This window comes from Globicephala melas, chromosome 18, assembly GCF_963455315.2.
Source record: "Globicephala melas chromosome 18, mGloMel1.2, whole genome shotgun sequence".
NCBI lineage: Eukaryota > Metazoa > Chordata > Mammalia > Artiodactyla > Delphinidae > Globicephala > Globicephala melas.
This window is the reverse complement of record NC_083331.1, coordinates 49,470,991-49,495,430: the sequence shown is the minus strand read 5'-3', so window position 1 is coordinate 49,495,430 and position 24,440 is coordinate 49,470,991. Positions and strand designations below refer to the sequence as shown.

At 39.1% G+C, this 24,440-nt stretch overlaps 1 protein-coding gene across 15 annotated transcripts in view; it reads right to left on the bottom strand.

The window, feature by feature from the left end:
• LMO7 (LIM domain 7) overlaps window positions 1-24,440 on the bottom strand; it is a 202,207-nt gene that overhangs the window by 41,674 nt on the left and 136,093 nt on the right. For 3 of the 15 annotated variants that reach the window (XM_060287878.2, XM_060287892.2, XM_060287886.2), the window contains 9 exons: window positions 19,432-19,462; window positions 18,532-18,645; window positions 14,229-14,427; window positions 10,932-11,087; window positions 9,734-9,986; window positions 9,098-9,343; window positions 8,485-8,763; window positions 6,446-7,165; window positions 5,440-5,469 (listed from right to left, as the gene is read on the bottom strand). In XM_060287878.2, coding sequence (XP_060143861.1) covers window positions 5,440-5,469; window positions 6,446-7,165; window positions 8,485-8,763; window positions 9,098-9,343; window positions 9,734-9,986; window positions 10,932-11,087; window positions 14,229-14,427; window positions 18,532-18,645; window positions 19,432-19,462 — 2,028 coding nt within the window. Of the gene's footprint in view, window positions 1-5,439; window positions 5,470-6,445; window positions 7,166-8,484; window positions 8,764-9,097; window positions 9,344-9,733; window positions 9,987-10,931; window positions 11,088-14,228; window positions 14,428-18,531; window positions 18,646-19,431; window positions 19,463-24,440 lie in introns of those variants that run through there. The other 12 variants (XM_060287887.2, XM_060287889.2, XM_030838648.3 and 9 more) reach the window with 7 other exon arrangements.

Sequence of the window (24,440 nt, the reverse complement as noted above, 5' to 3'; positions counted from 1 at the left end):
ATTTTGTCTGACTTGTTTGCTGCTGTATCACCAGCGCCTAAAAGAGTGCCCAGCCCCTGGTAGGTGCTCGTAAATGTCCTAATGACCTAGATAATCTTCTCCCACTTTGATAAAGTCTTCCTGCAAAAAGCGATGCTTTAGTTATACCATTCTTGTGGCACTTAACACTCAGCATTATGTCATATGTAGTGTGCAAGCATGCATGCATGTTGAGCTTTCCTCCCTCACAAGTTCACATGCTGCCTGGAAGGAAAACACATGAACAGGGCATGCAGGACACACTCATTTAACATCTGTGGTAAGAATGAGGTATGATTTAGCATAGTTAATCATGCAAAATAAACCAGCTATGAAATGTTTCTAATTTTGTAAGAAATTGTGGCTCCTCCCCAAAGTGTTATACAGAAAGCTTTATAGGATTTATTCAAGAATATTAAGGAATTACATATATGAGTACATATATGAAATTATATATTGAGCTGTTAACATCATATATAATTAACTAGGTATGACTATATAAAAATCATCATATGATTTGAGAATATAAACTCAAGTCATAACTGCAAAGAATAAGGCTATATGAACTAATACAATAACAGACTCACTAAAAAGAAAATTTTTTCAGGACGAAGGTACGAGGGGAATGTGGATGCCCAACACATGAGGTTACATAAATTCCAGAACAAAATTGGAAATGTAAATATTTTAAGTAATCTTTTGGTGGGAGGAAGGCTGGACAGTCTCAACTGGCCCAGACCCTTTCAGCCCTCACCCTCCTGCACTATGAAACCTTAACATGTGTCTTTTCAGAAAACATGGTATCACCATGGGCAAAGGCTGCATCACCCTCCGGGGAGCCCAAAGCACAGAGCCTGGCACACAGGAGGTCCCCCCAATATGAACAAAGTAAGTCAAACAACGGCTAGAGTAGACAAGTCCCTGTGGAAGGCAGGAATATGAGCCCCTTGTGTTCCCTGGATCGATAAAGTTACCTCTAGAAAGCCTGGCACATTCCATACAGGTTGAGCCAGGCACCAGAATGAGACAGGAAGTAAGACCCAGCAGAGGCACCAATTTTCACCCCCACCTAACACCACTTAACTTTTCTCAGCCTCAGTTCCTTGTCTGCTAAGCCAGGAAGGAGTCATTAGGAGAAATAATGGGTCAGGTTATGTTGATGGCATTTCAATAACCATCTGGTGCTATACACCAACTATTCTTATTAAGGCAAATATGCTCATTAGAGATCTACTGAAAACTAACTCCCAAAGCAGTTTCAAATTAGAGAGGTCACCCCAGGCCACACTGATAAAATCGAGAACTTTTTGAGTGTAGGAGTCTTTCAGCCAGATCATGAAGAATTCTTTCCTTCCTTATCAGAGTTAACAGCATAATATTAAACTTCTGAGGGCTTACTGTGTGCCAACAACAACCGCCGAGCAGTCTCCATGGATTACCTCATTGTACGAAACCCTAGTCTGATTCTAGCAACTCAGGAGCTGCAGGTCCTTGGGAAAGCTGTGGCATCTGTTTCTCTTTCTCCACATCTCTAAAATGCACATAACGCCTACCTGTCTACCTCTGCAAACTGAGATACTATTTACTAGCAAAGAATTCCCTTGCAGTTCATTTACCCTTGTATTTCCTTATTTGCAAAAGCTCCAATTTAAAACTGCATTTGGATTTTTCCAAAAAAATACAGGTCTATTATGTTGCATTTTCAGTTGAATAGAATTTTTTTAAATAGCATGTAGGGTGAAGAGAGAAAGAAGGGGAAGTTTAAGAAAAAGGGAGTAGATTATAAAACAAGATCACTAAAATCTTATTTTCTTTTCCCACAGTGCAGGGACTAGTGTTACGATATTTTTTTAGAACACAATCTCAGGAAATTTATAGATGAATATCTAGGAACTAAGGGATCAAAAAGGAACAACATGCAGCAAAATTTCCTAAATATAAAATCACCGATAACCTTATATGGCAAACAGAAATTCCATGATGCTAAGTTTGGGGTCCCCACCTTTCAAGGGAAGATAAGAATATACCTATTTATGCACCTCTAAATATATTTCCATTAGGTGTTGTAGGAATTCTCTGAAGAGTAATTAATGCTAAAACCAGGGTCAGAGGCTTTAGAATTACCATAAATTATAATGATAAGATAACATAAGAGACTTTTCCTTTATAGGTTTAGAGTCTAAATCAGTGTTTCTCTAGAGCTGCATTATTGACATTTTGGGGCCCCAAAATTATTTATTGTAGGGGGCAATCTTGTGTACTGTAGGACATGTAGCAGTATCTTTGGCTATAAAAGCACTAAATACCAGTAGCAACGCTCCCCTCAACCCACCCAATGTGACAATCAAAAATGTCTACAAACATTGCTGAATGTCCCCTGGGGGCAAAATCTTCAGAAAGAAACTCACATCAACTTTGTTTTTCCTTCCTTCTTGTTGTCTTACGTGTCTTAGAGTTCTACAGAATTTTTTGGCCAAAACCCCATAAGTAAAATATACGTGTCTTAGTTGTCTTTGATTACAACTTCACCTTGAATCAATGTTCATTTCCTGTTGCTACTGGCAGTAGACTCAATGGCTTAATCATATTACAAAATTATAGCTATATACCATTACAAATTCTTTGCCATTAACAGCTTCTGCCAAGAGGCATCATAACCAAATTTTCAAATGTCACAGGACCATAAGACAAATCATGCAACACAAAAGCACATGTGAGAAAATGACTGCCACATACAAAGCGTCTTACTAAAAATAAAGTGAGAAGTATTAAATGCCAAATAAAAAGCAAGCCAGAAATGAACAATCAAAGCCTGCAAAAGGTGATGTACATTTCTCTTTAACCTGGTTCTTACCAAAAAGAAAGCATTCATGTTATAGGCCGTTATTTTTCCATCACAGGATGTTGAGCAATAATGATTTTTCCAGGTAAGTGTTCCAAGCTTGACAACATACACGATGTCCAGAGGAATACTACCCAGAAATATCACTTGTTTCATGTTTATAATCATTTACAAACCCGTTTATAAACATGAGATGAATTCTAGATTAAATGTCTATACTCAATCCAATTTAAATCTTTTTTTGTTTTCACTGCAGATCAATTTAAGAAAAACATTGGTAACTGAGAGAATTTTTTTTAATCCCAAATAATATATTTTAATTGCAAGTGGTCTAAAATGCACTTCAGTTTTCTGAAGATATATCTGTATGACTTTCCATTATTTGACAAGTCATGCATTATTCATCAGTCTGCATTTACAGACAACCTTGCTTTATTTGTGTTACCTTGGCAGTAAACGGCATGGGGAACAGCCTTTAAAACAAATAGTGTACTATGCAAGCAGCAATCTTGAAACGGTCTACAGAAGGCATTTGCTGCTGCTGGCTCTGGCCCAGGAAAACCCTTAGCTTGCTGAGCCTCAGCATTTTGGGTTTTTCTCTTCTTTCCTTAACCCAGTCATACAGTGTGTTCCTAAGAGGGAACAGGTAGAGCCATTGGAATAGCTGTACAGGTTTACATTCGCGTGAAGCACTTGTACTCAGTGTATACGTATCCCCGTCAAGAAAAACAACCTGCTTACATTATAAAGCCTTATTTACCAAAGAAAATTCCTCTGAAACTTATCATTCAAAATGTTTGATACTGCAAAGATTTGTTTATCAAGTTAAAACAGCTTTCCCATGATGAATTGAGATTAGCAGATGCTTAAGTGTCATGCTAAAAATTGCCTTGTTCACCTTCCCTGATGTTAACGCTTTAAGCACACATGAGAAACTGGATAGGAGATAATGTGCCTTTGCAAGGCACACTTAAAGCATGCTGGGAGCCTGATTTTTAAAATCAATGGCTGAGAAGTACTTGAAATTAGGTGCCCATCGCTCCTTTACATCTTTGACATCTAGAATGGCTATATTGCTTTAAATAGTAATTTTTAGTACCTTCCAAGATCTCCACATTATCAAAATTATCCAAAGCTATCAAAATCAGAGAACCTGGGACTACCCTGGTGGTACAGTGGTTAAGAATCCACCTGCCAAACAGGGTACACGGGTTCGAGCCCTGGTCCAGGAAGATCCCACATGCCGGGAGCAGGTAGACCCGTGCACCACAACTACTGAGCCTGTGCTCCAGAGCCCGCGAGCCACAACTACTGAGCCCGCGAGCCACAACTGCTGCAGCCCGCGCAACCCTAGAGCCCATGCTCCGCAACAGGAGAAGCCACAGCAATGAGAGGCCTGCACACCACAATGAGGAGTGGCCCCGCCCCCTCGCCATAGCTGGAGAAGGCCCGTGCGTAGCAGCGAGGACCCAACGCAGCCAAAAATTAATTAATTAATTAATTAATTAATTTAAAATTAGAGAACCTTAGAGATGAAAAGGCTTAGGCAGATTAAAATATTTGACATACTTAAATTTTCTTCTCAATCAAAAAGTATTAGCAGTTAGGTTCACAAAGTTACAGAAAGTTTGATATAAAATATTAAGATGTAGCCAGCTGGTTATTCTGCACTAAGAATGACTAAGTCTACATAGTTAGTGTGTACTAAAAGTAAAGAAGTATTTATTTTAACTCAGTTATTCTAGAAAGGGAAAATATTTCCAGAGAATTATTTTTATCATATTTTATGTCTACCGGGTGACTAGAATTAAACAACAGGACAGTCGCCCCTCCGTGACCGAGGGGGATTGGCTCCAGGATCTGCATCCTCAGATACAGAGGACCAATGTAGACAAAAACTGGGAATTAGTTCTAAATATAGTTCTTGCAGCTATATTGGAAACTACCAATATTTTAATTTTTTTGCAGTTTTGGAAGTCTGATTTGCCTTTATAATACAGCCATGTTATAAAATCTTACCCTAATCAGGAATCTTGAAAGTGTTTCCAAATCCTACCAAGGGAAGACTAATGCCACTCACCATCCCAACTAACAAAGCTCCCCTTGAACTGAGAGTACACAGATAATGCCAACTGCATGCGTTCCAACCTCAAAGTAAATGCTAATACTCTTTTTCCATCATAGATATTCTAAAACATAGTTATTTGGGCTTCAACACCCAGAAATGAGAGGTTTGGTCTATGCAGCAATCAGATACCAAAATAAATACACCTAATCTCAGGCACGTGTTTTTGTGACTTTTCATCAACTCCTTAAGGAAAAAAAAAAAAAGGGCCTGAATTTTCGACTTCTAATAAAACAAACTGTTGCTGTCCTATAGGACTTCATGCACTGGGCACTCAGACAGAAATATTACCATTTGGTTGCAGAATTAAGAAAGATTTCCCATGTTTTAAGTCTCATGCACAGCACAGAGCACCCCCATTTAGTGGCATGCCAGGATAGAAGTGCAAGGACGTATTACAAAAAGGACAAAGAAAATGCAGATTTTTTTTTTTACTGTGAACCACAGAACTTACCCGTTTTCACCATAAATCTTTTGAAAGAGTCTAAGAAATCAGAAAACCAAAAATTAAAAGTCACTTTTTCTAGTTGTGTTAGTTTCTAAATCAGCATCTTTAAGAGTTGAACTAGAGATGGACAAATCTCAAAAGGTTGTTTCTTCAGTCACATTCTTGATCATGTCTCAAAATCTCATTGATCTCATATCTCAAGGAATTCAGATTAAGATAAAGAATTTCCTGATTCCCTCTGAACCAACAAACCCATTTTTAAAAAAGCTTCCTGTTGCCAGGAACTAATAAGTTAGATTTAGATCTACTAATTTCATTTAACCCAATATTTGTCGATCCCAAAGTTCAACAAACTGAACAGTCATCAAAACAGCAAGTTGCATAACACATAAATGCAGACTCATTATCAAAATGGCCATAATTACATACATGTAAAGTGTAGCAGACAGCAAATAACATTCATGCATTTTAATAATGTTTGCACTGAACTTTAAACCATAAATTTAAAAAGTCACACATCGATAGTCCAAGAAGTCTAGGTCAAAATCAAAATCAAGTTAAATGAAACTTGCAATGCCATATTTTAAGGGAAATTTTTACACAAAAATCATGTACTCCGAAATATGAGAAACATGGAAAACCAAACAACCAGACTGTTTCAGAAATGCCTGGACGTGAGAATAAAATTCTGTAAATATAATTGGAAAACATTTTCGTGAAACGTCAATGTGGCAGAATAGTATCACAGTCATCCTTAAGGCCAAGGGCAACATTTGTGTATACACCTTCTTAAACAGGTCTCAGAGAGGGGATGTTGAGATGTGCAAATATGGAATTGCACTTTTTCCACACAAAGACTAAAGGTTTCTCAAAGCAAAATCAATGTTTTACAGGAAGCTTCCAAATGGCTCATGACATGCAGAGCTGGGCAATACGATGCCACTTTCTCACACAAGAAAAGTCACACAAGACCATCCATGACAAGCAAATCCTTGCAGAAACACACTCTGACCTCTCCACCATCAGCCGCTTCCTGTGTCTAAGCCTGCTGGCCTCCCGGATGGACTCCCACTTCTGTAAGTCGGCCTCGCTGCAGGGACCAGGGGTGAACCTGACTGGAGGCACAGTAGTTCCCAGCTTCCAAGACTGGATCTTACGAGCCAACATGTCATCTTTCTTCTGCCTCCAGGAAGGAACTAACACTCTACAGCTATTACTTTTTTCTTTAGGTGGGCATGTCCTTTCAAGTACACAGAGAAATTTTGCTTGAATTTCCGGAGGAAGAGTCCAGGGTTCGGGGAAAGGGACTGGCTGGTATCTATCTGGGGCTCCCGACAGAGGCACCTCTTTCTTCTGTGCTGGAATGCGGCGAACAATCATATCATCTTTTTCTAGGTCTGGAAGTACAAGTTCACCTTCCCTACACTGCAGTATTATATCTTGCTCTACAGGATCGTCTTGCCCAGAAAGCCTTCTTAAGTCTTCGAAAGCCCGAAGAACACATGGGTTTGCATGGAAAGCCCCAGTCTTTCTGACAAAGAAATCATCATTCTCTAAGTCAGGATCCAGGGCTGGCATCTCCAGGTCATCTGGTCTATATCCTGGTGTATAAGAGAGATTCTTTCTGCGTGTTATGAGCCTTGGGCCAGCAGTGGGATCAATTTTGATATGTGTTTCAGAAGACAAGATGTCATCAGAATATGTCTGGAGGGCCTGAAGTAATAAAAACTGACTGAAGCATAGAAAAGAAAAAGGAAGGGAGAATCTTATTAAATTTGGGGAGAAAAGGTAATTAGGTAGCAGACCAACTAGCCAGTCACTGTGGGTGAATTATTTTGGGGGGCCATGGGAGGGACTCTCGCTGGGAAGAAAGACCAGCATTTAATGCCGTAATCCATGACTTTCTTGGATACCATTTAAAGGAATAAGAGCAGAGTGTATCTCTCAGTGGGCACCACTGAGGCCAAGTGATGGGGCCAGAACAGGAAGAGAGTGAAGCTCCCTGATACACACAGTGTTCCCTTCCACCCCTTCCTCATCCCATTGGCCACAACGGCCTAAGTCCCCTCCCAGAGAAGCAATGATCTTCAAGAGCTGAGCAACAAGCACTTTATGCAACAGGCACAGGTGGTCAGCAGATTAAATAAAACGCTCTGAAGCTTTATTAAAGACTCCTATGAATCTTCTCTTTGCATTTTCCCACCAGTCTCGCCTGTCCCAGTGTCTGTCTATAAGTTATTTCCTTTCTCCACAGCTCCACACATAGCACAACTGTAAAATTAGGTCAACTGCCTAAAAAGCCTTTTCAAAACGGTTTTCCCAAGAACTGTCTATGCCACATGTAACTATATACTCTCTTGTACGTGATTGTGCTAAAGAATATTTAATCCTATAGAATTTCAAGCTCACATGCTTGTACAGAAAGCACGATGTCATATGTTATGCTTTTATAACTAAACATTAAGTGCCTAAGTGTTCATGACTCAGCACGTCATGGTCAGAGGTTAAAGTAGCCGCAGAAGCTGGCACAGGCGTCACAGGCCAGACTCCAAGCAGGCGGGCTCATGCAGGCAGGTACACCTGGGCTCATCTGAAGCACCACTAGTTCTCCTGGCTGCATGGGTGTCCCGGGAGTTTCTGGTCCATTTCTTAGCCAGTTCCAGCAAGAGTGAACATCTTTGACAGTTGCTGTCTAGCCTATGATCTGCTTTTTGCATTCTACTAAAAATGGCGGAGCTTCTGTCAGAGCCTGAATCCTCATCGTCAGAGTCTGAATTCCCTCTACCGTGGAGTGACATAGAGAAAGGAAAGAGAAAAGAAGACAAAGAATTGGAGAACGATGCGACTAAAAATAATGTCAAGCTCTGGCTATGGAGAGGACTTTTTACGATCCAGATCCTAAAGTTTAAATTTAGACAGTAGTTTTTTCAGTTAGCAATTCTACAGATGTTGAAGGGAAATTAACCTCTCTCATGAAAAGCACACACAGAATGTACCCAGCCAGGGTACTGAGTGGACACCAGAATAAAAGAAACATGCACAGAGACAAACCTGAAGCCCTGAAATTCTTTATACCATGGTTTATAAGTTTCCCTTTTTATTCGTTTCCAGTTCACATCTTCTGGGATCCAGCATTTGGGAAGAAACTGATCAAAAGCATTCCCTGGGCTTGGCATGATGGGGCTTAGCTTTCGCACATAAAGATCATCCCTTACAGTGTTGGGTATGCTTGTCTTTTCTTCTGCCTCTTCCAAATAACAAGAGGAGTCTGAAGTTTCTTGTACTGTTGGCCAGTTCTCCACGTTTGTGCCCCAAGTTCTCCTCTCGTTACTGTTCAAAACATCCAACCAGTTAAGACACCGCGTGAGCAATTTGTGACACAGAACACAAGAGGCATGCTTTCTGTCTCACAAAGTTTACACTGTGAATGCAGCCAATTAGTTCCCATTCTCATCAGTCTCATCATTCCAGCTCCTACAACAAAGTTAAGGCATTATAATAGCATCTCATTTTAATTAGAGAAGAGCTTGATACAGAAGGGCCAAAGACAACTACAAAATGTGTTAAAAGAGAGAGACAAATTGCAAACCATCTGGGGTGTTACTTTACATATTAAAAATCAAGAGCATAATAGACATTCCAATCCAAGAGAAATTTTTCTGACCTCGTCATTCTGTATAGCTCAGTGGCTAATGGGTCAGCAGGAGAAAAGACTGGTGCACAAGACTTAGGAGAGATGCTTTTCGAGATGAAACCCTCGGGCCTCTTTTTCATTTGGAATCTACGGTTGGCTAAGTCATCCAAAACTATATCCGGCAACCTCCGTTCCTCCTCCGAGTCTGATCCACTTTCAGAACCATACACCTCCTTCTGATAGGAATCTGGATTCGAAAAATCATGCTTTGCTCTGCTGATTTGATGGGAAATAAAAGGATTCTTTTTGTGTCCACTGAGCTCAGTCAACACAGAAAAAAAATAATGGAAGAAAGTAACACAGCAGAGCTCACAATGAACAACGTAAGTCATCCAGGAAGCTGAAAGATAACCAGTGAGCTAAAGGCATGCATCTAAAAAAAGAACCGGCAAATCATACGCTGACATTCTAAAACGGAAGAAATCTCTTCAAGATACGGATGACTAAAAATATAAGTAAGTAAAAGAAATACTTCATTAATGAAGTTCTATGTTATCTGCGAAATACATTTTAAGGACCATTCCTTTTTACCAAATTTAAATATCCTGGCAAATTCACAAAGCAGACTGAATTTTAAAATTCAACAATCAGCTCGCATCCCAGTACCTTGGAAATGTTCCATCGGCTTCTATGCAGACTGGGCTTGTCCAGCTTCTTCTGTTATCCTCATTTTTGTCCAGCTTTTTCTTCCTTAAGGGCGCCGGCACATAGGATGGCTGTCTACCCTTGTTGGGTAAAAAGCGATTAAATGGTAAAGCGGACTTTGGTTCAATAGCCGAAATCCTTCGATATGACATATCATCTTTATTATGGTCCTGCATTTTGAATGTAAATTCAGAATCTGTGTCACTTTCACAACCTATTAAAAAAAAAAAAGGCACAAGAATTTGCTTTACTCTCCAGATTACTCGTCCAACTGAAACCCACACAGCATGCCTGCTTTTGTCTTTCCCTTGGAAACCCAGTGCTCTACTGCTAACTGCAGGGAATATTTTTAGAAATTTGTCATGAAGTTGTGATAAGACCCATCAGGAGGAACTTGCTTTGCATACTGGAGATGCATGCAGTACATTCTTTCACTGTTGCACATTCTAAGCAGAAAAAGTCCCGGTTTATGGCTGAACCCCTTTTCTTCCCAGTCTTCCTTGCCCTCACGATTTGTCATAAAATTTGTTGATGGAATACATGTGAATAAAATCTAGCAATCAAGTCAAAGGTGGCTAAAACGAGATCTGAATGTAGTTCGAGGGAAACTCAGTCATTGAAAATAAATCATGCAGTCACCCAAAATTTCTGTGAGGCGAGAGACAAGGGAAGACAAAGAAAGAGATGCAAAAAGCACAAAGAAGTTTGATAGATCCTTGTGAGACCCCTATGAGCAAGAATCACACATTACACATGAGGTTGGACCAAATGACTTCTAATGTCCCCCCAAAATATTAAGAGAACACAGAACTCGAGGCTTTTTCTGATGGTGGTCATGGAAATATTGGGAACCTTGTATTTTGATTCAACATCATTTACACACAAATTTGAAAGAATATACTTTGATACACCTCAAGGTCAGACAGATACAAACACTAATCTGTTCTCAAAAAAAAAAAAGTCAGTTTGTTCTTTTAAATACATGGGAAGAAATGAGGGTACAAAACATCACAATAGATACGATATAGATACGATAGATATAAGCTTCAGCTGCCTCCCATTCTGCCCTTTTCTTCCTGCCTCTGTGTATTTGTTAAGAAACTTTGCAAATGTTGCATGCTTCCCGCCGGAGCTCTCAGAGGCTGGCTGTGCACGGTACCTGAGGACCTGGGAGCTGTGGGCTCTAGGCAGGAGCACACCTGCAGGGTAAACCTGAGCCAAAGGCAGTCTCGTCCCCTCCACCGTGCCTGGCAGGAGTCTACAGTAGTAACAGAGAAGAGGCTACAGGAAGCAGTTGAACACACAGCTAGGAGACCTTGAGACAGGAACAGGGAAAGGAGAGTCATGGAAAGAAAGGAGGAAGTATAGCAGCTATGACCAGAAGGATTAATAGTCAATAATCTCGCGCTTTGTTTTTACTGCCTCCTAAATTAGTACATTTTTTGAAAATAAGAGAGAAATGTCAAGGATTCTTGCTAAAATCTTGTACATGTGAAATTTGTACAAAAGATCCTTCTACTTCGGAATTTTTAAAGCTACTTTTTTTTTTTTTTTTTTTAGTCCAGCACAGTATGCTGCAGAGTAGGCAAATATTCTTGATCTGGTAAGAGATATGGATGAAAAATGCCACCAGCCATATCAGTAAACAAAGGATATTGCGGCCAGCCAGCCAGCAGCCACTGCACCTGTCCCCGACTGTGCACCCTGAGGGGATTCAGGATGGAGAAAAGCAGGCTACTCGCCCCATATAGTTAAGGTGCATGTCAAAGGAATGATTTCAGTGAGCCCAGACTCTTTCATCTTTCCATACATAGGAAAGCTTGAAATTCATTAACTTGAGATGTCTGGCTTTTCTTTAATTAACAGTAATCTTTTGATGTTCTGACTACCTGAGTGAGTTGTTTTTTGTTTGTTTTTTTGTTTGTTTTGTTTTACAAAGACTCCTATTTATCCCAGCTCCACCCTCACCTCTTCAGAGCAGTCCCTCAGAACTATCTGAGACACTGTCTTCTGGGCTTAAGTCCTCAGCAAGTCTGCTGAATAAAACATAATTCTCAACCTTTAGATTGTGTTTTTGCTTTTTTTTTTTTTCAGTCAACAGAGGCTTCATATAAAACTAAGGAATATGACTTTGCAATTCTGTTAACCTAAAAATATTATCTTAACATCAGTATTATATTGATCATCAATTTGGGATTACAACCTGGTAGGTAGCAGAATTTCAACATACTGATCACAAAAATGTTTTATCATCCTGGTGGCCCCCAGGATTTTCTTTTTTTTTCCCCTTAGTTGTAATTACCAAGTCTTCACTTCCACCCTCTTCAAACATGGTCTGCAACTCCTTTCCCAAGATCAGGAAGCAGCGTGACAGTAACCCTCTGCTTTTCCTCACAAGGGCCAGGAACCCAACCCAACAAGTATCTGAGGACAGTGTTTCAAGTCACACCACCGGATCAGTGCATTTGAACTGACTGGAGTCTGTATACTCCCACATGCCTTCAATACGGGTCCCTTTTATTTCTGTTGGTCAGATATGAATTCAAACATCACATGTGTTAGGTTCTTCAGTCAGGACAAAGTAATGTAGTGGGTTGAGAATGTCAACCTCTGCTTTTACAGCTTTAATCACTCAGATGAATTATGAACTCATTCATTTCCTTAAAACTATTATAAGAGTCATCTGGGCTATGAAAACATTAAAGCTAGACAGGAAACAGCCAACAAATACAGCACTAACTGTAAAGGTTAACGCAAATAGCCATTAACTTTTTAAACGCTTAAATGCCACGACTACTCAAAAAGCTAAAGAATTTGGGGTTTTGTTATAATATTTGTGGATTCATTCTATTTTTGAAAAACAAATTCATTGTACATTGCTTTTATGTAAATTTACATTAAAAGAACAACAGCAAATAGGGCTTCCCTGGTGGCGCAGTGGTTGAGAGTCCGCCTGCCGATGCAGGGGACACGGGTTCGTGCCCCGGTCCGGGAAGATCCCACATGCCGTGGAGCAGCTGGGGCCCGTGAGCCATGGCCGCTGAGCCTGCGCGTCCGGAGCCTGTGCTCCGCAACGGGAGAGGCCACAACAGTGAGAGGCCCACGTACCGCAAAAAAAAAAACCAAAAAACAAAACAAAACAAAACAAAAAAAGAAAAACAGCAAATAAACGTTGAATTCTAGCTAATGATTGCATGCTGAAGCATTTAGGACAAGTGTAATGTTCTCTGAAGTGCCTCAAAAAATAAGATGGATAATTAATGCACAGAGAATGAGAGCTTGGTATGTGATAAAGCAAGCACAGTAAAATGTTATGGTAAAACTAGGTGGCAGGTACATGGGTATTCATGTAAAATTCTTCCAACTTTGCTGATGTTTGAAATTTTTTATAATAAAAACATTAGGCCGCAAAAAAAAAATATTAGGAAAAACACTTAAAATAAAGAATAATAATCAAAATAAACAAGCAAAGTAAACTCTCTAACAATCCGGCAAAAACTCACAACCAGAACTCTCAATTTTTCATGCTGATGGTGGAAGCACAGAAATAGTTCAAGAAACTTCACTTGTGGTTTCAACCTAGTCAATTTGAATTGCGAGAGGCATACAGTCAGAAATTTCTGACACCACCCAATAGCCAGGGGAAAAAGACTTGCATTTAAATAACAGATTTGACCACAATATTGGGATTTTGAAAGAAAGTTCCTTCCCACAACAGAAACTTTCATTAACACGTTCCTTTCACACTTGTCCTGGGTTTACTCTGACCCTGACAGACGCAAAAGATGTTTTCTAACACAATGCCAGTGTTGTTACTTAATCAAAGTTTAGCATAATATTCTATCATGACAGATATCAATCATTTCTTTTCTTAGGTAGAGATAATTATTAAAATATTTTCCTGTTTTTTCTTAGAAGTTTTTTTTTTTTTTTTATCTTTTGCAGAAAAGTAAGAAAAGGAAAGAAAGCTTATTCAGGAGCTAGAACAGACTTTTATAGAATCTTATTTACTTTCTTCTTTATGTTTAGATATATCAGTTACTAGGCCTCAGAGGCAGAGATTATTAAACCCAAATCTGGAGAGAAAAGAATTAGGATAGATTATCGCTGATAAAACAGGTCATAGTTAACTGTCTCTTCCCCAAACTCCTCTAAAAACAGAAGATTAAAAGAAGTGAAACTATCACCCCTCTAGTGGCAATATAGTGAGGAAGGAACAAGAGAGACAGACAGAAAGAGAGACAGAGAGAAGGAAGGAAGGGAGGGAGGGAGGGAGGAAGGAAAGAAGGAAAGAAAAGACACCCCCAATTATATTTCCATCTCTACAAAAATATACTTCTTGGCGAAATTTTTGCCTCAATAGTTTCACTCCATTTTTCTACTCTCTCCAATTCCCAATTTTCTCTCAATACACAAAGAAATAAAAATAAACCGTCCAGTCCAAAATGTAACTCACCTTCACGTGCCCCTCTCAACGTGATATCAGAGGAGCAGCTTGTGAATGACCTAGACCCCAAAGAGTCCAAGCTTTCAAATGAATCTTCTCTCTTATAGTTGCCTGGAGGAGCAAGAAATTCTCCACGCTCAGCGCACCAGATATCACCGTAACCACTGTCTCTGCCACTCCTCTTCAGGAAGCTGGACTCTTCAAGTGCCTGAAGAACATTTTTTAAAGACTTGTAAGTTAGCATAAACTTCCAAAAGTGTAATCAGTTATCGCTTATTGATTTGCAATAGTTCAAGTTGTGCTGCATTTGATAGGTGAGGCAATGAGACTCCCCCATTAAATATCAGAAAAAATCTGATAAAAATCAGAATATACATCTGTAAATGTTTTCCCACAACTAATACTTGGCACTCATGTGACTATATGGAGGTATTCAATATTATTTAATAAGGGGGAACGTTTTAATAAAAGAAAAGCTAATAATTAGAGTAACATTCAAAGGCTAAAATCAATTATTATCTACAGTTTTCTGGCAATAAACATGAAAGGAGGCAATGAGAAAAGCCAACCTTAATTTTGATATCCAAAAGGAGAAAAGTTAATAAGATTATATTCAGCCTACCTCCAGGAAATATTAGGGCTCATTTTTATTAAATAAACAAAAAAGCCATAACAAAGTTCTTTAACAGAAAGAAAAGTTTTAAAAGAGAGAGGGGCAAGAATAGCAGGCGTACACTTCACAAATTCATTTATTTTCACTCAAAACCTAGATGTGAACCAAGGAAAGTAGACTTGTTTGTTGAATATAAAACATTTTCCCTGGATCTAAATGAAATACTTGTTTAGCTCATATAACAGCTATATAGAAATATGTAAATGTTATTAACCATAGGTTTGTAAATCATATAGAACTTACTAAAATAAGCATCTTTAACTAACATTCCTCTAGGAAAGTTAATAGCAAAATACAACCGGACTTTTTAAAATTAGCATGTAAGTAGAATTTATAAAGCCTTTAGCATAGTTCTAATACATAGTACTCAATGAATAGCTAGTAACTATAATTTTTTTTAATATGGTGAAGGTAATTTTGTTACTATAGTAAAAATCAGAAATGTTACTTTCAGGTGATGATACTAATATAGAGATAGGAATTCCTAGGTTCTTTTTTTTTTTTTAAAGCAGAGGGTTTTCCTTTTTTTTTTTTCCTTTAATTTTATTTATTTTTGGATGCTTTGGGTCTTCATTGCTGTGTGCGGGCTCTCTCTAGTTGAGGTGCAGGGGCTTCTTATTGTGGTGGCTTCTCTTGTTGCGGAGCAATGGCTCTAGGCACGCGGGCTTCAGTAGCTGCAGCACGCGGGCTCCAGTAGTTGCAGCACGCGAGCTCAGTAGTTGCGGCACGCAGGCTTAGCTGCTCCACAGCGTGTGGGATCTTCCCGGACCAGGGATCGAACCTGTGTCCCCTGTGTTGACAGGAGGATTCTTAACTACTGCACCACCAGGGAAGCCCCAGGAACTCCTAGGTTCTTTAACAACCAAATGTAATATGTCAACTTTCATTAAATCATTATTCAGAAAAAAAGCTATGAAAGAGAGTTGGGAGACAATTGGGATGTTCTGAATATAGACTGGATATTAACTAATGTGGAATTCATGACTGTTCTTTGGTCTAGTAGACATCACAGGTATATGGAAGAATATTCTTACTGTTAAGAGATGCATGCTGAGTATTTAGGGGTGAGTTGTCTGCAATTTATCTTGAAATGATTAATCAAAACACAGATGGATACATAAATAAAGCCAATATGGGACATGTTTAATGATTAAATCCGACGGAACACAGGTGGGTATTTGTTGTACTATTCTTTCAACTTTTAATTAGGAACATTCTCAAGATATGATAAAAAGTTGAAGAAAGAATGTTTACAATGAATAATTAGCAGCTGTCTCAGGCATACTTTTGGCTAAGACTGGATGTTAATTCGTGGTTGAATTGTTTGACAAATGCTTAAGTGCCAGTAGGGTCTAGTAGACTTATGTGAGATTTCATATATTTTGGACGCCACACACACCCTGGAATTAGAGTTGACATCCTAGCATGAAAATGAAAGTGCCTGCTTTGTACCCTATTTCCAAGCGGGTAGGGAAGCTGGGCTTAGTGCTGGTACCACCAAAATACTTCTTAAAAAATATAGGTTTTAAAATTCTAAGTAAATCTTTAGATTTACCAGGTTTCTTAGACACACACTTGTTGAAGCCTTAGAGTTCAACTCAAGGAGATGATTTTTGGCCTCGTAAGTGTTAAAGATAATGATGATGTGCCACCGTGGTTATAAAAGAACCTAAGTTTGGCCCCGTTGCCTGGTTCCTCCCCCAAACCCCCACCAAGGACTTTACTCTGACAAGTCACCTAAAATGAGTCACCTACAACTTATAGGATGACTAAGGGTCAACAGCTTACTGCAAGTATTTTTTTTAATATATATTTTGGATTGGCCATTAAGCGTTATCTAGTTAAGGGAGAAAAGTCTGATGAACACAATGATTTTGATTTTAACAGAACAGATGCAGAACAGCTCATATATTCACCCACCTCTTATGGCTCTCCACACTCCACAATAATGGAACGGAACCACAACTATAGTTTTACCTATGAAAATTTTTTTTTTTTATAAATTTATTTATTTACGGCTGCATTGGGTCTTCTGCGTGGGTCATATGGCTGTGTGGGCTTTCTCTAGCTGTGGCGAGTGGGGGCTCCTCTTTGTTGTGGTGCATGGGCTTCTCATTGCGGTGGCTTCTCTTGTTGCAGAGCATGGGCTCTAAGCACACGGGCTTCAGTAGTTGTGGCATGCGGGCTCAGTAGTTGTGGCCCACGGGCTCTAGAGCACAGGCTCAGTAGTTGTGGCGCACGGGCTTAGTTGCTCTGCAGCATGCAGGATCTTCCCAGACCAGGGCTCGAACCCATGTCCCCTGCACTGACAGGCAGATTCTTAACCACTGCACCACCACGGAAGTCCCTGAAAATTCTTTTTCATCTACTCTGATTTTGATACTGGTGATAGGAAGCAGCCTCGAATAAAGCATTCCCAGCACAAACACTCTACTAGGATGATTCAACCTGAGTCAGACTGCCATAAAAAGAACCAAAGGCTGTAATGAGAACACTAATGCAAGAGCCAAAGTCCTATGTTATTTTTAACTGGATGTTTTCTTGGCTGAAATACCTGTAAGGCAAGGCTTTGCCCTTGCTCAAATCCCTGCCACATTCATCCTTCAGAGCCTTGCCCTCCTCCATTGCACTGACCTACCTGTTCACCTGTCTACATCAGAGGGTTGTGCTGTAAGGAAGGGTCATCAGCCTTGTATGAGTGTTTTCTCAACAACTAGTACAATGCTTGTGCATGGTATTATCTCAACTGTTATCTGAATTAACTGTTTTAAGGAATTTAAATAGGGTATTATCAACTCTTTACAATTAGAAAATAAAAATCCAGAAGGAATACCCTAACCTTCTAGACTATAATCCCATCTCCCTATAATGTATGTGGCTGGGTTCAGGCAAAACTATTTAGAGATCAGAGTAGTTATAAGGCAAAGTGATCATTTTCATCCTAAAATTTCTATCTTCCAATTATAGTAACTAACATTTATTACACCCTTACAATGTGCCAGAGACTAATGTTAAATGCCTGATTAATCATCATAAAGACACATCAAGCAACTAATATTAATTAGATGACCATATATTATTTTGATGACATATTTTCTTCTGCACAGCAGATTCTCCTGCATAAATACCCCCACAGTGAAGTTAATTTTCCCATCTGAATATTATGAGTGAAGATTTGGCCAACTCTGGTCAGCGCTGGCACTTGAGATATAATGACTCATGGCAAGACAGTAAGATAAAGAAACGAGTAACTTCCATATATTTTAATAGCCCTGAAGCACCTCTCTATTACAGGTTAAGTTCATAATGAATATAGAAAGAGTTAGGTTATATAAAGTGCCTAAGAAAGAAAGTAAATTAGTATTTTGTTGAGTTACCTAAAATTAAGAAATAAATACATATACCTATATCATATACCCTGGAAACTGCTCTGAAATACTTACTCACTCCTTGTGGTGGCTTACAAAGCCAGCAAATGAGTAACAATCCTCTCCACCCATCCCAATCAGAGCCGCCATATATCATAGAGGGAGGAGAAGAAGGCAGAGGGCATGTGGAAAAAAGAGACGAAGGGGAAAGGGGAAGATGAGAAGTAGTACTAGTTAGAGTAGTTGTCTCATATAGATAGAGTTTCCTTACCTTAGTCAGAGCTTGCCCTAAAAGATTCTCAAATGCTTTCAAATTAAGATAGGGACCATTATAGTAGGGGTTACTTTGTGCTTTTCTTCCCAGCCAGTACAAAGTTATCAAAACCTTTAAAAAAAAAATTCCATGAAACAACAAGATCAGTCTATTTAGTAACTAATGGCAAGCTCAAATGCAAGTGAGCACTCTAGATAAAAGACAGTATCTATGGTTGAAAAGTAGATTTTCTTTTAAATTATGTAAAGGAGAAGGGTCACTAAAAATGTTAATTCTTCTTAGATTTCCATCTCTGAGCACATTCTCAGAGCAAAAGCCTAGACCCCAACAGGTATTTATACTCTACCGGTACACATGAAGAAGGAAAAAATTTACAGTAAGAAAACATAAATTAAACTTTTAAAGTAATAGTTTTCCAACAATCTTACAGACTGCACACTTAAAATCAAAAATTCTCAGCTTCCCTAATAATGATATTGAGCTCTTATGTTTTTCAATAAAGCTGTCACATTTTTAGAAATTCTTCTAATATGCAGAATATTATAGATATAAGTCTACATTGGGCAATTGCCCAGAGTCCTTAAACATTTAGCGTTTTTCCTTAAAGTCTGATTTTGGTGGTTTCTGACTTGCTCTCCTAAAAATCCTATAGCCTATTCATTTGCCTTTACCACATTACTAACATGTAAGGACCCACTCCCTAGATTTAACCCACCTTCTTATACTATGAGGTCAGAAAATACATGTTTCAACCATATTTAAACACAATTAGAATTTGTTTCTAGCAAAACTTAGAAAAAGGATAGAGAATATATCAGATATTTTTAGATCTCACTACCTTTTCACAGAACATGTAAGTAAAAAACCATTTATAATGTCCCATTAAATATATCTTACATTTTTCACTCTCCTATCAGTCTCTTCTTGCCTGTAAAGAAAAAAGAAAATATCCATTAGTAATATCTATGAACCTTAAATTATTAATTATTAACTAGAAAAAACTCATTTGTATTCTAAAGTTCTATGAATATTAATACCACCTGGAAGTTCAGAAACCTTAGTCAGTATATTATCCATCAGAAGGATTTTTCCATATTCATTGATTTCATGAAATATAATTGTCAGTTTTCTATAAAAAGCAAGGTTGTCTTTTTTTCATTACTTTATTCATTACAGTCTGATTTTTTTTTTTTTTTTTTTTGCGGTACGCGGGCCTCTCACTGTTGTGGCCTCTCCCGTTGCGGAGCACAGGCTCCGGACGCGCAGGCTCAGCGGCCATGGCTCACGGGCCCAGCCGCTCTGCAGCATGTGGGATCTTCCCGGACCGGGGCACGAACCCGTGTCCCCTGCATCAGCAGGCGGACTCTCAACCACTGCGCCACCAGGGAAGCCCCAGTCTGATTTTTTAAATGTGTTATTTGCATTTATAAGTTTTCATTTTAAACAATGTTTAAACCCAATCAAAAGGGGGAAAAAATCAATGCGTGCTCACGGCAGAAAAAAAAATCAGGAAATGGGGGAAAAAAACCTTAAATAGGAAAAAACAAAAGTAATTTTGCCCTGAGTTTTCTTTTCCACTTTGCGTGAGGGATTTTTCACTCAAGTTCCCCAGAGAAAATTGCTCAGAGACCAAACCCTGCAGATGTTGAAAAGTGCAGTTTAAAACATAGCCATGAATCTCTGCCTAAAGAGATTTCACTCTATTATAAGCATCATGGGTTTTCCCCCCACCTGTAAAAGGGCATGACATTTGTGGGAAAAGTTAAAGAGGCAGATGTCACCGCAACGTTGAAGACGAAAAAACATAAGCTAATTAACAAAGCGATGGATGACCCTAAACTATTGGTGCTTTCCATCAGAGACTTAAGCAGGATCATTGCTAATTCAGAGAGATGCAGGAGCCTGAACTAGATGACCTCCAAGGTCGCTTTTCAGTCTAAGAGTCATAAGTAGTACCTTTATAAGAAAATATATATGTATACACACACATCATGTGTGTAAAGACATATAAAACACACATATATAACATATATACACAGGGAGACAAAGAAAAGGGGGAGAGAATGAGCACACAAACGGAGACAAAAATTTAACTTCACTTTCAAAGAATCCATGAAGACAGCTACAACCATTCCTTCCCATAAGATAAACATGAACTGAAATGAACTTAAGAACATTTGCCTCTCACCTACCCCCAAAACAGCATAACAAAAGTAAAATCCACAAACTCTCACCCTACTGTGGAACTGTAAATTGGTACAACTACTTTAATACATTCGGTAGCAACTATTCAAGCTGAATATACAGTATATGCATATTCTGTGACCTAGTATTTCCACTCCTCGATATATACCCAACAGAAATGCTTACAGATGCTCACCAAAAGTCACATGAGAACCTTTATAGAAGCACAATTCATAATAGAATAAACTGGAGCTACATCTATGTCTTTAACAGTAGAATGGATAAATTATGGAATATCCACACAATGCAATATTCCATAGCAATGAGAACAAACAACCTGCAGCTAAATGGTTCAATCTGACAAACAATGGGAAGTAAAGGAAGCCAAACAGAGCACAGACTGTATTATTCATTCAAGTCGAGAACAAAAACAGGCATAACAAAGATATGATGTTAGGAGTCAGGATACCGTTCACCCTGGTGGGGGAGGATGGAAGTGACTGGAAAAAGGTGAGGGGCTTCTAGGGCGCTGAAAATTTCTTATATTTTGATCTGTAAGCTGGCTATTTAAGTGAGTTCCATCTCTAAAGTCTGTGAATTGTACACTTAAAATACACATATAGAAAAAGATACATACTTCAAAAAAGCAAATAAATTTTACAGCCCAAGTACTTAAATCACAGCTTCTCTCTTAAGTAAAAAAGAAAATCATCTTGTAAAAACAAAATCAACATTTTTCAAAGAAGTGGGGGGAAAAATCACTAGAAACTGACAATTTAAAAAAATAAGAGTTATATTGGGAATTCCCTGGTGGTCTAGTGGTTAGGATTCAGCACTTTCACTGCCATGGCCTGGGTTCAATCCCTGGTCAGGGAACTGAGATCCCGCAAGTCACACAGCATGGGCAAAAAAAAAAAAAAAAAGGTGATAAAATATATAGCCTCTTTTTATATTAATGACCAACAAACACACTTCAGACATTAACCAAAGCACAAAGAACCATCAATACTCAATGAAAAGGATACATTAGGCTGAAAATCACCACACTCTTAACAGTCAATGCAAACCACCCCACTTTTCTCATAAGTACACTGAGGGCCGAAAGAGGAACAGAGCTCTCTTGAATGCCTGGCCTCCTTTCCACAGCCCTCTCTAAAGGTTTCTAATCCAACACACTCATTTACTTTGTATTATGATAAAGCAATAATTGTAAACACCAGGTATGGCCTATTTTGGAATAAACACTCACAATAAGCAGTGACCTTGGCACTACAACCTTTCCCTCATTTCACAATCCCTTCTGAATATGAGCATTTATAACATGCTCTTGAACACAGTGACACACATGCCAGCCAAATTGCTGTTCTATCACTGAAATGTAATGCCAGGAATTCAAGTAGTCAATGATTTGCTGGAGTCAATAGAGGTCAACTTCTGACACACAACAAACACATCTCATTGTATGCAAGTCAGTAACCAGGCGGCTCCTTTCCCTGCTGTGGCCACAGGGCACAACCCCAAGGCCTTCCAAATAGAGCAAGCATGAGGGCAGAGGAGAAACTCATGGTATCAGTCTCTCTATGAGCCATCCAAGATATTGCCTAACCCATCAGAACCCAAAATAAGACAGTCTGATCTACAAATAGGCTAATTCCCTTACAACAGATATTTCAACAGCTGACATGGTATAATTCCCTGTTCAAAAGCATGGTCTTTGGGTCAGATGTAGGTCCCACTAGCTATGTTCATTTCGGCAATTTACTTAACTCTTGAAGCTTCCATCTCCTTCTGGAGAAACTGCAAATAATGGCCCTTATTCCAGGACATCATAAGAAAAGTACACAGGTATTTAGCAGAGTCCCTAGCCTCATGGGAAGTGCTCACCAAGCAGCAGTTATCACTAGACTGTAAGCTATGTGAGGGCAGGGCCCAACTTCTTTACCAAGCTACCCACACAGGCTTCTTAGTGACGCCATGCTGGACCCCAATATTTAAGTTGCAGCCAGCCTGCCTGACACTCCCCATCTGTCATCCCTGCTTTATTTTTGTATTTATAACCATCAACTGCATGCATTCGTTTATTATCTGTCTCTTCATAATCCAAAAGGAATTTTTGTGATTTTATTTACTGCCATATCCCAAGTGTCTTAAGACAGGGTCTACCACCTGACAAGTACGTTAAAATATTTTATTAAAAATGCCTAGCACATGGGACTTCCCTGGTGGTCCAGTGGTTAAGACTCCATGCTTCCAACGCAGGGGGCGTGGATTCGATCCCTGGTCGGGGAACTAAGATCACATGCCACTCAGCGTGGCCAAAAGCCACAAAAACCAAAACAAAACCTCTGAGTTCCTGGAGTTTTCTAAATTAATTATTTCCATAATTTTTTTAAAAAATGCCTAGCACAGTGCATGGCACACAGATGCTCACCAATACTAATCTGAACACACTTATTTAGCTTACAGAAATGTAAGTCAGCAAAAGAAATCCTGATATGATAAAAGCTCAGGAGATTCCTACGTGATGTCAAAGGACAGTTAAATTACATTAGCTTACTTAAAACATCCAATTTTGCCTCCAACTGTATTGATACTCATAACTGGGCTTCTTTTTTAAAGTTATTTTCTTTAAAATTGCAATAAAAGGAATTCTTTATAATCATAGATCAATAACCCAAAAAAGGCACAGGTTCAAAAACAAAGGGCAGCTTCAAAGTGCTGAGTACAAAGATTAAGTGATGGTCTCTGGGATAAAAAAGCTTCCCAGCAGAGCTCTGAGAGACAAAGGCCAAAGAATCCAAACCTTCCTTGAAACCCAAATTTACCATAAAAAGGGACAGAGATGAAACATTAATAGTTTGAAAAAATGACTATGTTGAATATGTTGCTAGCCTTCTCTGTGTATTACACACTAATTTAAATATTAATATTCAAGAAATAGCAAGTATGACATAGATATCATCTTCCACTCTGTTAATGGAACAGCTCTGGTAATTCTTCACTACCTGACGAAGGACCAGAAAACATGTGCTCATCACAGAGCTCTAAACTTTCTGCCACAGGCCAGGAAGAAAAGAGCCATAAACCCTCAAGTAAGCCCATCAGTGAACAAGATCCATCAGTAACCACCTTATCCTAACTTCAAGGTATACTTACAGCCAGGAAACTCTAGGTCTGATCCTTTCTTTATTCAAAGCTGTTTTAAAATACTCGTACAAATCCTCCATCAAAGAGCACCATCTCTAAGGAAAGGACCAGGGAAATAAAATCCATGTGGCTGCTCTGGCTCTCATCGGCAGAGCCCGTTCTTCCCCGAGGCAGCAGCGTGGCTAGGAGGGCAGGCTCTGGAGTCAGACCTCCTGGGTGTGATTTCCGGCTCCACTTTTGGGAGCTGTGAGAATGTGGCAATGCTTATCTAACTCTTTGCCTCCACAGTCTCACCTGGAAACCACATACCCATTTCACTGGGCTTAAGATAGACATTTGAAAAGTACTGAACCCAAGCAGATCAAGTAAAGGAGACACTTCAAGACTATCCTCCAATTACCCATCTCAACCACACAGTATGGTGGAAGGGAAGTGGCGAGAGGACAGGCAAGTCTCCCCACACATAGTATTTTCCCCCTAGAAGAGACATTTCTGTGAAGCACAATTCAAGACACTCTTTCATGTTCTTCTTTCCTTTCCCTCTTTCTCTGAAAGGCTTTGAACAAGAAATTGTT